The 13,263-nt window shown below is 38.4% G+C and overlaps 2 protein-coding genes across 2 annotated transcripts; both read right to left on the reverse strand.

The window, feature by feature from the left end:
- Nucleotides 1-3,524: 3,524 nt before the first annotated feature.
- On the reverse strand, nucleotides 3,525-7,360 carry LOC126599738 (succinate--CoA ligase [ADP-forming] subunit alpha-2, mitochondrial-like). The gene is made up of 7 exons (XM_050266158.1): nucleotides 7,004-7,360; nucleotides 6,100-6,309; nucleotides 5,629-5,799; nucleotides 5,283-5,406; nucleotides 4,454-4,515; nucleotides 4,170-4,251; nucleotides 3,525-4,078 (listed from the first exon to the last, which is right to left on the reverse strand). The coding sequence occupies exons 1-7, from the start codon at nucleotides 7,217-7,219 to the stop codon at nucleotides 3,939-3,941; spliced, it is 1,005 nt and encodes a 334-aa protein (XP_050122115.1). The 5' UTR covers nucleotides 7,220-7,360; the 3' UTR covers nucleotides 3,525-3,938.
- A 426-nt stretch (nucleotides 7,361-7,786) lies between these two features.
- Nucleotides 7,787-13,092, reverse strand: LOC126599730 (plastid division protein CDP1, chloroplastic-like). Its single transcript, XM_050266145.1, has 12 exons — nucleotides 12,497-13,092; nucleotides 12,046-12,159; nucleotides 11,807-11,944; nucleotides 11,362-11,466; nucleotides 11,148-11,270; nucleotides 10,496-10,864; nucleotides 10,252-10,347; nucleotides 9,994-10,113; nucleotides 9,563-9,628; nucleotides 8,703-9,476; nucleotides 8,401-8,591; nucleotides 7,787-8,267 (listed from the first exon to the last, which is right to left on the reverse strand). Exons 1-12 carry the CDS (start codon nucleotides 12,773-12,775, stop codon nucleotides 8,183-8,185), a joined length of 2,460 nt encoding a protein of 819 aa, XP_050122102.1. The 5' UTR covers nucleotides 12,776-13,092; the 3' UTR covers nucleotides 7,787-8,182.
- Nucleotides 13,093-13,263: the final 171 nt, after the last annotated feature.

Here is a 13,263-nt window from a genome sequence, read left to right on the forward strand (position 1 = left end):
TCCCTGTGGTCCAGAGTACGTCTCAGGCTTGGTGAAGTCCGTTGCCATTTAGTACTATGGTCAAGTGATATTTCTCATCACTTATTATGAGTGAGAAATCTTAAGTTTAAGTCTCGTTAAAGGTGAATTTGAAGGATTTGGATCCTCTCCTGAGCCCAAGGAGAGGATCCTCCTGACCACGAAGTGTGAGCAGTTGTTTTCATTCAACGGCGACAAATAGGGGGTTCTTTTAAAGTTATAATAATTATAACTGTTAGATGAAAATCCAACGGCTCACACTCCTTGGTCAAGAGGATCATTTCCTTGGGCTTAGGAGAGGATCCAAATCCGAATTTGAACTACATAATTGATAGCCCATTATGAACCTTATTTCACTTCCACCCCCTTGTGTGTTGTTTGTTAAAAAAAAAAAATCAAGATTTCTATCCAAGCCTTGTCATTTGTCGTTCACGTGTAGGGTAATAGTCCTTTCACGCTTAAATCGAAGTAACTTGTGAAAACTAAGGGTCTGTTTGGTATTCTATATGAAATTTTTTATCATTTCTCAAAACATATCTTAAGAATATTTCTTGAAAACAATTTTCTTTAAGACTCAAAAATTTGATTGGTTTGCGATTTAAAATTTTTAAATATTACGACTTAAATTAGACAAATAGATCTAAAAAGAGAGGGTTGGAGGAAAGGGAGAAAGAGGAGAAATGAGGAAAGAAAGTAAGAGATAATTGAAGGAAAGAAAAATAAGATAGATGATCGGACGAGATAAAGAGGAAGAGGAGTGAGAGAAAGAACAATTTTTTCATTGTGATTGGAACACAGGGGGGTGGTACACCACGTGTTTTTATATAAGTGGTGAGAAATTTTATTTTTTAAGTTAAACTTTTTAACACACATATCCCACTATTTGTATAATGACACGTGGTGTACCACCCTGTATACTGATCACACTGAAAATTTTCTCAAAAATAACCGAGAGAATGAAGAGAGCAGATTGGATGAGAGCCAAAAAGGGTAAAAAAAAAAAGAGTGGGAGAGAGATAGAGTTGGAATGAGAGGGGAGGAGAGAGAGAGAAAAGAAATGAGTGAGTTTAGAGCAAATCTACCCCAAAGGGTAGGTCGGCTCACAGTCCACAAAATGGCCCGACAGGCACAAAAAGTGCTTCAGCCCAACCTAATAGGCTGGGAATAGGCTGACACACAGCCCAAGCCGTCCTATAGGGTGGCCCAAAATGTGTAGAGCCAAGGCCCGCCCTATGTGACATCATGCTGACGCTAGCGTGACGTCACATGCCATTTCAATTTTTTTTGCGCTTGGCGTGTGGAAAACACGTGCACGTGGTCACGAGTGGCCGACAACATCGCAGAGGTGGGGCCCACTATGCAAGAGCACTATGGTGTTCTTCCGTGTGGATACGTGGCACAATGAGGATCGTTGGATTTCCAGCGGCTATTTTTTTGAGCCGTTGGATTTCCAACGGTAAAAAAAATTGAAATTGAAATTTAATGGCTACTGACATGGCACAATGAGGACCATTCGATTTTTAGATCAATGGTCCAGATTTTTCAACCAAAAAACTTTAAAAAAAATAAATTAAATGTTAGAAATTAATAATATTTTTTTATAAAGTCAGAAATTAAAAATCAAATTATTTTTTTATTACTTTATAATAAAAATTAATAATATTTTAATAAAATTGACTAGGCTATTTAGTTTTAGGGTTGGATATGCATTTGGCCAATTAAACTGTTTATGGGGTATATTACTGTTCACTGAATAAATTAAATAGGTTAAATGAATTGTTCATTAGATTTAAGTAGAGTACCAAACAGACTTTAAAAGTTTAGCAAGGCAAGAGTTGGCTTCTAAAGTGGTTAGAAGCATTATCTATGCATCAGAGGTTTCTTCTACCATTTTTCACATCCCAATGCGGTTGTAAAGTCTGGCCAAAACACTTCGAATAAAAATTAAAAAAAAAAAAAAAAAAAAAAAAAAGTCTGGCCAAAACACATGAGAGTGGTTCTATAAGGAAGACAATTATTTTATTTGGACACTCATAGGGTTTTGCAAACAAAACGGATGCATTTTGCCACTGTTAACAAAAAAAAATTTAAGAGAAAGCATTCATAATTATAGAAGAAAAATGGATGTCCAAAAAAAAAAAAAAATTAACAAGTAAAAGAAGGGTTTCTTTACTCGTGGCCTAGTGAATATCATTTAGGGTAAATTGTCAAAATTGTTCATGAGATTTGCATAACTCATCACTTTGGTTCCTGAGATTCCAAATCGATAAAAGTGGTTCCTAAGATTGTCCACCATCCATCATTTTGGTCATTCCGTTAAAAACTCAATTAAGTGTCCCAGAGCTCTTGGCCAGAAGTTTAGGTAATTTTCAAAGCTTTGTAACTCAATCGTTTCTTAACCAAATTCAACCCATAATATATCAAAATGACGATAGGAAAGTGTAGAATAAGATTATACCTATTTCGAAACCCAATGGTTGACGGAGATTTCCGGAAAATAGCCTCAAAGTTAACTGGTCCGAGTGAAAACTTGAAAACTCGCCGAAAACTGGGTAAACTTTAAACGTTCATAACTTCTTCAATACTCAACTAAATCAAATGATTCAAAAACAAAAGTCATACTTCTCAACGAGACGAAGAGAATGGTACATTTTTTGAAGGCTAACTCTTCGTGGTTTGGCCGGAAAACGGCTTGAAGTGGTTGTCTTGGTCTCGAGTTAGCCACTTTTGAGCCTTTTTCTGGCCAAAACACGGCGAGTTAGCTGTCGAACAAAGTACCATTCTCTTCAGTTCGTCGAGAAGTATGATTTTCGTTTTGAATCATTTGATTTCGTTGAGTATTGAAGAAGTTATGAACGTTTAAAGTTTATCCAGTTTCCGGCGAGTTTTCAAGTTTTCACTCGGACCAGTCAACTTTGAGGCTATTTTTCAGCAATCTCCAGTAACCATTGAGCTTCAAAATGGTATAATCTTATTCTTCACTTTCCTATCTTCATTTTGATATATTATGGGTCGAATTTGGTTAAGAAACGATTGAGTTATGAAGCTTTGAAAAATTGCCCAAACTTCCGGCCAAGAGCTCTGGGACACTTAATGTAGTTTTTAACGGAATGACCAAAATGATGGATGGTGAACAATCTCATGGACCACTTTTATCAATTTGAAATCTCAGGGACCAAAATGATGAGTTATGCAATTCTCAAGGATCATTTTGGCGATTTACCCAACAATATTATGGTGTTTATCAGTGGTCGTATACAATCCGTTTGTATTAGTAATTTAGTGCCAGTAACAATCTCTAATAAGGTCAACAAACGTAAGAGTCAAAGGGTATTGCTATCCGTAAACCCAGTTTTACCTCCCATACACCTTTGTTAATTTCATTCATTGATCTTCTTCAATTCATTCGATCCGACAACCGAAAATTGAGAGGAGTGTGTGAGAAGTAAAAATGAGCGTGTGAATTGCACTACCCTAAAAATCATTATCAAGCAAAGAAACAAACGTTGTAACCAGAAAAAAGAAATAAAAGTTCGATTGAAGACCCTTCCCTCTGTCCTCTTTGTTTTTCTAATCAGATTGGACAGTAAAAAGTTGTATTACAACATTGTTGTTGGCTCGGCAGTCGGCATTCAGCCTTTAAGTTACGAAATGAATTCCCTGAGCAGAATCTGTGAATTCCCTGAGCAGAATCTGTCTACAGCAACAATATTCATATTATGGAATCCCTTCAAATCACTTATGTATGAAAAAACAATCGCAAAAACCAAATTAATGGGGGAAGAAATCTCGGAGCATTCAAATGCTCCACCGCAATTGAGTTATATTCAGTGAAAAATTGAAGACAATCATCTTGTTTTTGACATCTTGCCATAGAATATTATAGGTGTGATTGCTAATGAACTGCCGTTGTCAAGCTGCTAATTCACAAGGCCCCTCTGTTTGAAGACGTCAAGCATGGCTAACCCAATTTTCGCGGGAGACTCCACCACTGTAACATCAGCTTCCCTTAGTGTCTTGATTTTGTCTTGTGCGGTACCCTTCCCCCCCGACACAATAGCTGCAAAACCAGATGTGAGTAATCATAACATATAGGAAACCACACACTCATCCTTAGACAATGAGACAGAGAGAGGGTAAGAATTATATACCTCCAGCATGACCCATACGACGACCAGGAGGTGCGGTTAATCCAGCAATAAATGCAACAACAGGCTTCTCAGTTCCACTTTCCTGTTTAATTGGTCAGAGAATCAGTTGGAGCAACCCATATCCAGACAACAAATATAGACACCAGTACTTACTGTTAATGAAGCTAACTTTGAGAATCTACGAGAAGTAAAATCATGTATGGCTCAACAGGTCCTTAGATGTTCAGACACCAGAAGAAACCTATGAACTATGGTATACAAACAAAAATTAGTGAGATTCCTACCTTAATCAATGCAGCAGCATCCTCTTCTGCAGTCCCACCAATCTCTCCTATAAGAATGATACCTAAAACACGCACATTCTGGAATTAATTTCAAATTACTTGTCCTCTACTTCAAGACATGTTTTATTGTATACTTCACCAACATCCACACAGATGACAGATGTAAGAAATGAATACATACACTTTACATCAAGAAAAAGTTGGTTAACGCAGTGTTTAAGCAACATACACAATGTCAGCCAGCCAAAAATAGTAGAATGGACGAGCATCCAAAATCATAAAAGAGAAAAGTCCCAAAACGACCGATGAACTTTAAATGGAAATTAGTATCCAGTCAAAGTAGTTGGAACATGACGCTTATCATAAAGCCCCTAAAAAGGGTTGGAAAATGGGAGCATAAGAACACTTTCTATTTGACTCAACAAATTATAGTCGGTCAATGTCAATCCAGGGATGTCGTCTAGTCTACAATGCTCAGTGTACTAATGTAATTTCCAGCAGTGGTGAACTAACCTGATTTTTAACATCGAACATATACTCCAATGTTGAACCTTAAAACTGAACTAACGCTGACAGAGTATTGTTTTACCTCATCAAAGCTGGATAACTGTATGACTTAAGACAATATGGGTGTCTGTGTGAGATAGAGATGGGAAACAGGAGGGTCCGAATACAATCAATTATTTTATGGACACTCATAGCATAAATATGAACCTATGCATGCAATATAAACAAATACACAAGCGGATGAAAGGATGCATATCCTTCCATTCAATCTGCAATTTGATCAACTGCAACATGAAAAGAAAAACTAATTCAAACTCCTAACCTTCTGTTTGAGGATCTTGTAGGAATCTGTCAATGCAATCAACAAAGTTTGTACCGTTAAATGGATCCCCCCCAATACCAACACAGGTGGATTGTCCAAGGCCAACAGCAGTTGTTTGGAAAACCTGCAGGGTAAAAGGAAAAAATTAGTTAGATTTATAAGGAACTGAACTGGTGCCCACAAGATTCAAATATCAAACAAGAAAAGCTGAAGATTGAATCATAATAAGAGTATCCAATCTACTGAAAGGACCAAATTAATATGAAAATTGTATGTTGGAGAGGAAAAATTGTAGAGGCTAATCGGATAGTTCTCCCAGTCCCCCTGGATTAAAATTAGTACTCACTGCTTCATAGGTCAAGGTACCAGATCGAGAAACAATTCCTATACGCCCAGGTTTATGAATGTAGCCAGGCATAATTCCGATTTTGCATTCACCAGGCTTAATAATTCCAGGGCAATTTGGCCCAATGAGCCGAGTTTTAGATTGCCTGTTAATAGCAGCCTTGACACGCACCTGAAATTCATAAATATTAGCTTCAATAACACACTCGCACGAATCACAGAAGACCAGATTCAAGATTAATAACTACGCTTTCAGTGAACTAGTGAGCTGAAAATAATTATCAGAGCCCCGATCAAGTTCAATGAAGTCTGTATTCCAAGTCATATGATAGTCCATGAAGGATGAACTCAATAAATATGGTTAGAGGTTCTTTACAAGTCCCAAAAGATGAGACTACTGGCGCATCATCCCAAGTACAAACATGGTGATCTTATTTTTCCTATTTAAAGATATTGGTGAAATTAACACTACCATATCATGTTGTGGGATCCCCTCAGTGATGCAAACAACAAGATCCAGCTCTGCTTCCACTGCCTCAAGAATAGCAGCAGCAGCAAATGGTGGGGGGACATATATGACTGAGGCGTTAGCCTTTGTTTCAGCTTTTGCTTCTGCAACTGAGTTGAAAACAGGAAGTCCCAAATGCTCAGTCCCACCCTTCTTCGGTGTTACACCACCCACCTGTTTCAGCACAATCGTATACAAATATAATCAACAAAAGAAAGAAAGGAAAAATAAAATGGATCACTCTAAGTTTTTTTTTTTTTTTAGTATATTTCAGAAAGAAAGCTTGTTATAGAAAATTAACCTTGAAACTAAACTTAGTCAATTAGTTGCAAGCACTCCTATCTAGCAGTTCATTTGACTATGTTACGCATTGCTACTAGTAAGTAAACAGTGGGATTTCTTTAATATATTGCATTAGCGTTGCCGCATTAGGAAACCCACATCGCGAGTTTACATGTCAACATGAACACAATTCCCAATTATTTTTACCAATTTGAAACTCCGCTTTCGATATTCACTAGTAAGAGACAAACAAGTTTAAGCACATGAGCAAATGAATCTAAATACATAAACATAGCAGCACGAGAATCAAAAGGAAATCCCAAAAAGTGTAAAACAGCAAAATAATCTCAGGTGGCGCCAGTAATTTGGTAATTGATTCCGGAGCTTTCGGCTTTGTGTAAATCACTAGCAGAAATTTCAAGTAAAATTGCATACACATCTAAGGCCCGGCCTGTATGAATGCGTTTGAGAAAAACCTAGAATTTTCAATAAAGCAAACGAAAATCGGAAACAGATGAAAGCACATATAGAGACCAATTTGGAGAAGGGAGAGAGAGAGTGAGAGGGGAATGCAAGTGATAGATACCATTTTGGTGCCATATTCGATGGCTTGCTCGGTGTGGAAAGTGCCGTTCTTGCCGGTGATGCCTTGGCATATGACGCGAGTGTTTTTGTCAACGAAGACAGCGGGGGGCGGTGGCGGAGCCGGGGAGTAATGGCGGCGCTGAAGTAGGGACGTTGACGGAGATGTTCTGTGCGATGCGATCGAACGGATCAGCTTGGCTACGGCTTGACGACCCATCACCGTGATTGGCGTTCAAACTCTCTCTGATAGTCGTCTGATGTGTGCTTCAATTCGCGATCAAAGAAATGGTCTCTAGTCTCAGATTCTTGTGCCGTGGGGTGGGGCGCTGTGGTTTAACATGGGCTGGGCTTGCTTTTCCAAAGCTTCCTTTGTTTTTCTTTCTTTAAACCTCCTTTTAACCCACTAAACCTCTTATTTAAGGGGCAGACATTTGTCTGTTAGTTTTGACTTTTTTTTTAATTTTTTATTTTTTTAGTACATTAGTATTTTTACGCTAAAAGAATGAGGAGTTTGTTTAAACCACACAATAGGCAATTTAATTTGATATCAAATTCGTCATCCACTAGATTCGAACCTAAGATCTTTTAATTCAAAGTGAAAGAAATACTACCAAACCATGAGTGTCCTACTAGTTTTGACTTAAGCATGTGACAATTATTAGTATATTCGGACCTCTAACGCGTCACATCTTCCACATAAAACTTGCATGCAACAAATTTCCCGTTAAGTAATGTCTCGGTTTAAAAAGAAAAATGGCTAAATTAGCATAACAAGATGACATGGTAAATTTGGAAACTCGATCCTCCTTCCTAGTCCTTGGAGTTGGATAATTAATCAATAATTTGTACACGTCTCAAACAATTCCTTTGTTCAAAGCCAACAAACACACGACGATGAAAGCAATGCTCATTCTATTCCAGCTCATGTAAACAATTTATCAACATAATCACAACTAAAAGAATTATCAACACAAACCATTTTCATACTTCTGCGAAAAAAGAACAAAAAAAAAAAAAAAAAAAAAAAAAAAAAGCTCCCTCAATTTAGATCCACATCTCCAATTAGTTGGGACCTCTCCTCCACAAGAAAAATTACAGATAGGAGGCAGGAACCAAGTTAGAAAAGCATTATTCGGCGTGGACGGTTCAAGCTTACAGCAGCAACTAGGCTAGGCTAATGCTATGATGGTGTCTGCACTTCCCCTTCACAGAACCTCCACGAACCGTCTTCTTGCCTTCTTAGAACATACCAAATTTTATAGGTGCTGCAATCACTCCAACAGAAAAGAAATCAAATACAAGCCCCGATAATCATCACCCCCTCCACACGCCACCCCACCCCACCAAATACAGTAACAGAAACCACAAAAATAATCATAACCCCTTCAATCAACTCACCTGTAATAACTTGGGTTCTTTTGCTCAGATTCATTAACAAGTTCAGCCGCTTCCTCTACGACAGCCTCAACCTCTGCTGTTTCCCCTCCAACTTCATCTGATAAAATCTCAGCACGTAGGACAGACAGTTGTAGCAAGACAAACTTCCAATAACAAGACCTTGCTTTTGCAGCATCAGCCAAAGCCTGCCACTGTGAACCATGCATGCAATCGTAACCACCCAAACCCATACCGTAAAGCAGTAAAACTTGCAAGAATCATCAAGGAAAAGAACATGTAAAAGGAAGTAAGCTTAAATACACCTGAACAAGCATTGAGTCATCAAGGATTTCAGAGAGGCTGTGAACTTCATGAGTGGGCCCCAGAGCTTCAGCTTTAATTGCTTGCCATTGCTTCACAAGGTCTTTAGCTTCTTCAATAGACATAAGTCTCCGAAACACAGCCGTTGAAGAGGACAAATACGGAATCTGCCGATTTCCAGCATCTGAGAAAGTCCCCACCGGCTTCATAAAAGTCACCAAAAGCTTCTTAAATCTGCCAGCTAGTCCATTCCCCTTGATATAAGCAGGGACTAGATTAGAATCCGCAGATGGATTTGTTGTCCAAGCAATAGAACTTGTGTGCATATTTCGCTTACTGGAGGCCTGTTGAGAAGCACTTCTCATTACATTTCCTTTCAATCCTGTTAATCTTAAGGTAGCAAAAACAATGCACCCCAGTACTCCAACTAAAGTGATCCTTCCAACCAAAACTCCTCTCGCAAACCAACCATCCCAAACTTTACTGCGGTCCATGCCAAGATTCCTTTCCAATTGAACTGATGATGCATTGGCACTGGTTCCACTGCCAGTCTTGCCCAATATCAAGGGACTTCGCAGATCAGTTGGAGCCAACTGCTTAACAGCTGTTCCAAGATATTGAGAAGAGTTCATATGGGAAAAAGATTTATCAAAATCTCTCCGTTCTGAAACAAAAGCAGCGGACATTGGTCTTTGACTTATGATAGGCAAATTCTGTGGAGCTACTTTGCTTTTCTTGCTCAGAGGAGTTCTCTTGTCACCACCAAAAAAGTTGGCCTGCAAAGACATACATACACACATGCATAAACTGTCTGGTAAAACAAAACTAAAATCCTTAATCAATCCATCATTGTGAATCTCACCAACGATGGAGGGCAATCTTGTGAATCTGGAAACACAGCAAGGACAGCATCCTTCAGCCACATTTCCTGATTAAGTTCAGCAGGCAGTCCGACATGAGAAAGTACTGGCCTTGAAAACAAACATAAAGTTTGTACTGAAATAAGTAGAGTGTGAAATGGCACAACATGGAACACAATGCATTTTCATGATAAACCATCTATTCTGCAGGCTAAAAACAACTTTTACTTTTCCTGAAACAAATGACATGACACAGAGAAAGTAAAGGAAAATTGATTAAGAGCTAGAGTGGCCCCTGGCTACCAGTGTATGCTTTTTTGGAATGTTGATGTGCATGCCACTAATTAAAAGAAGTTGATACATAAATAGACCGCATTGATCACAATATACGCTGTGTAAATAGGGAGACAACAACAACCCATAAGAGATGTACCAATGATTGAGTTGCACCACAAGTATCCTTAACTTCCTTCCCTAAGATTGAATTTCGTGCAGCAGAATTTGAGTTCAACTCCAGCTTCTGAAGCTTTTCAACAACCGCAGCCTCATCACCCTGGAAACCAAGTTAATATTTCGTAGTAGAGAAAACAGAAAGGAGAAAAGGAAAACAAATTCAGTCTATGCAAGATATCCAAAACAACTTTATGAAACAGTGCAGGACATAAAACTAAAAGGAAATTGAAAAATGTACCTGACCAAGAAGGAACAAGCAAAAAGCTTCCTCAAGTTTCAGATCAGCACCCTCTGATGCAATCAGGCAGTCACATACAGATTTTGCTTTCTCAATCTGCACAACCATATGATAAATACTGAAATTAACAAAATGGAACAGACAACAACACCCTCGAGAGAATTTGAAGGGAACTATTCCATCAGCCTTCTTATTCAAAATTAATTATTTCAAAGCAAGTAACCTAGGAGAATAATGAACTTACCAATTCCTTTTGCTTGCTTGAAAAACCCAGTGCAACATGAGCTGTTAATACCATGTAGAAACAATTAAAATCAATTACAACCCGTTGATTCTGCGATTCAAGTGATTTCTTGTTCTTCCTTGTAATAGCTAAGTCATCCCATGGAAGAAGATCAACTATCTCTGAAGCCGTTAGTCTATTCAGTGCTTGGGTCAAGAAGCATGGCCAGTCTTGAACCCGGCATGAAGTTTCCACATCAAGTCCCTGCCTGACCAATTCACGCAAGGCTGCAATTGCTCCTCGTCTTCTTTCCGCATTCTCAGGTGAGTGAGACATGCCAAGCAATTCCAATGTACAAGCAGGTGCAAGCTCCTCCAAAGATTCTTCTATCTATTAAACATGACCAACATATGATTTACACAGCAGCATGAGCAAGTATACTTTTGGGCAAGTACAAGCATGGAATAAAGTTAAATGTTTTCAAACAGAAATTTGTCATAGTTTACAAATTTCAACCAGCAGGTCCATGATCCATCTCAACATTTGATCCACTATACTTTTGGATTATTAGTATATATCTGGTCGCTACTTTGCAACCCAAAAACAACAGTCCCATTCCAGAGTGATAAACCAGATAACAAAATATTGACAGAATAGAAGATGAGAGTATTACCTGAGACAACAATGCTATTTTACCAAGAGACTTTCTACTCCTTAGAAGACACTGAGAGCGAGCTAGAGCTTCAAATCCTTGGGACACCTTGTTCTTCTCAAAACCAACCTTTGCAGTTGCACACTTCAAGAAAGCACCTAAGATGAGAAAGGGAAGCATAACAATGCAGAAACGGATGGTACAATATCCTGACCTCTTTGCTGATATGCCTTACCTCCGCTAATGCCATAGAAAGAAGAAGATCATGAATATACTGCTTAGCATCTGGATGCTGAACAGCCACGCGGCCAACATCTTGCACAAGCTTAATTTCCCCAACCTATAATGGAGAAATCCAATATCATATACCCGTGTCTTGCAAAACAAAATCCTTTTTCGTTTATAATTAGACCAAAACAAAAAGTTGTTGTATAAAATTACAAATAAGAAGAAAACAGTTCCAGCTAATAAATTATCTACAAGAATCCACAATGAAAAGCACTGTGCCAGATGGAGTTTCACTGACATAGTACGGTAACTAATATCTGAAAAAAGAATTCAATTCCTCTTTAATTAAATCAGTGATTAACCGTATTTATTTTTCTTTAAAGGGAAGAAAATGAACAAAGAAGCAACATTATATTACAAATTAAGAAGAGTGCACAAAGACAAAGCTTTACCTCTTGAAGAAGGCAAAGAGCACCCGGCAACCATGCCCAAGGAATTCGTAGGGAAGATTTAGGTGGGATCTCTTCCTTAATATTGCCAGCGTATTCTGGTTCAAAAAGAAGCTTATCTCTCACATCCGTTAAGAGACCCTGGCAACAAACCCGTAAGAGAAACGGAATTAAACTATATAATACATAGCACAACTTAATTAAAAAAATAAATAGCAAAGAATAAAAATCCAGGTGTGTACCAAGCGAGATCGGACTGTATCCAAAGTGTAGCCTTCTTCAATTTCGGCACTCTTCAATTCCATCACTGATTTAACAACCTCATCTTTCTCAGCCTTAGCAGGAACGCCAATAAGCTGCAAAGTCATTTGTTTAGCATTTAGTAAATGGTGACCTATAATGAAGTTCCGAAAATAGGGAAATCATAACACAAGAAACAAATTTCTTAATCACTAAAACACTAAGACAAACACTTGATTATGGCACTGCCAGGCTGCTACGCTGCTAGGATGGCTAACGTAAGGATAGCAGAGTGATTTGAAGGTCTTTGATGGCAATGTTCAACGACTTGTATATATCATATATAATATATGTCGCTATTGCAGGATCTCTCTCAACCACAGAGAAAATACAAGTAAAAATCACAATTTGACAAACACAGAGCCCATTCAAATTAAAGACGAAAGAAGCGACCTGGTAACAGGTGACGGGGATTTCAACGGTGGTGTGACGAGGAGCAGTCTCGACACCAATGTGGGTGTCGAGTGCGTTGAGAGTCCAGCGCCCGGTGAGGTTGTCACCCAAGAGGCTCCTCTTGTAAACCCGAACAATTCCGATTCCAGAGTCGCTTCTTTCTCTGGAGGTGGAGAAACCCCAAACGCAGAGCTTGCCATCTTCCTTGTGATTATCGATTCGGCAAAGGCAACAACAAGACGGAATGCCTGGCAAGGCGTGAGACAGAGCACCAACCATGGCTTCCTAATTGACTGTCACTAATGAAGAAACTCGGAAATTTTCACATCGGAAATGAAGGAATGGCAAAAGGATGGAGGGTTTCTGTGCTGAACAAGAAAGAAGGAAAGAAAGCACAAAACACACTCATTACTCCTCCCTTGTGGATTTGGACTGACAACGAGACATTTTAATTAACATTTGGATTACTCTTCCCTTTTCTGCTTTCTGTTAAAGGATGCAAATTTTGCGTATTTTGTTGTGGATTTCTTTTTTCTTACCATCGTGAATTGTGGTGTCTTTTGGTTGAATGGGTTTTGTGTGTTTGTGTTGAGTGGTTCTGTACAAACCTATATTTCCTTTCTGGACACTTTTTTTTTTTCTAGGCACTTAATTTACTCTCATACATTTCGTTGAACCCCAAAATAATTTACTAAATGTAGAATATCCTTGTTTTATTTTTTAAGTTTTTCATTTTCTTTGTATTAATTATAAAAATTTAACAGCCC

This window comes from Malus sylvestris, chromosome 14, assembly GCF_916048215.2.
Source record: "Malus sylvestris chromosome 14, drMalSylv7.2, whole genome shotgun sequence".
In the NCBI taxonomy this organism is placed as follows: Eukaryota; Viridiplantae; Streptophyta; class Magnoliopsida; order Rosales; family Rosaceae; genus Malus; species Malus sylvestris.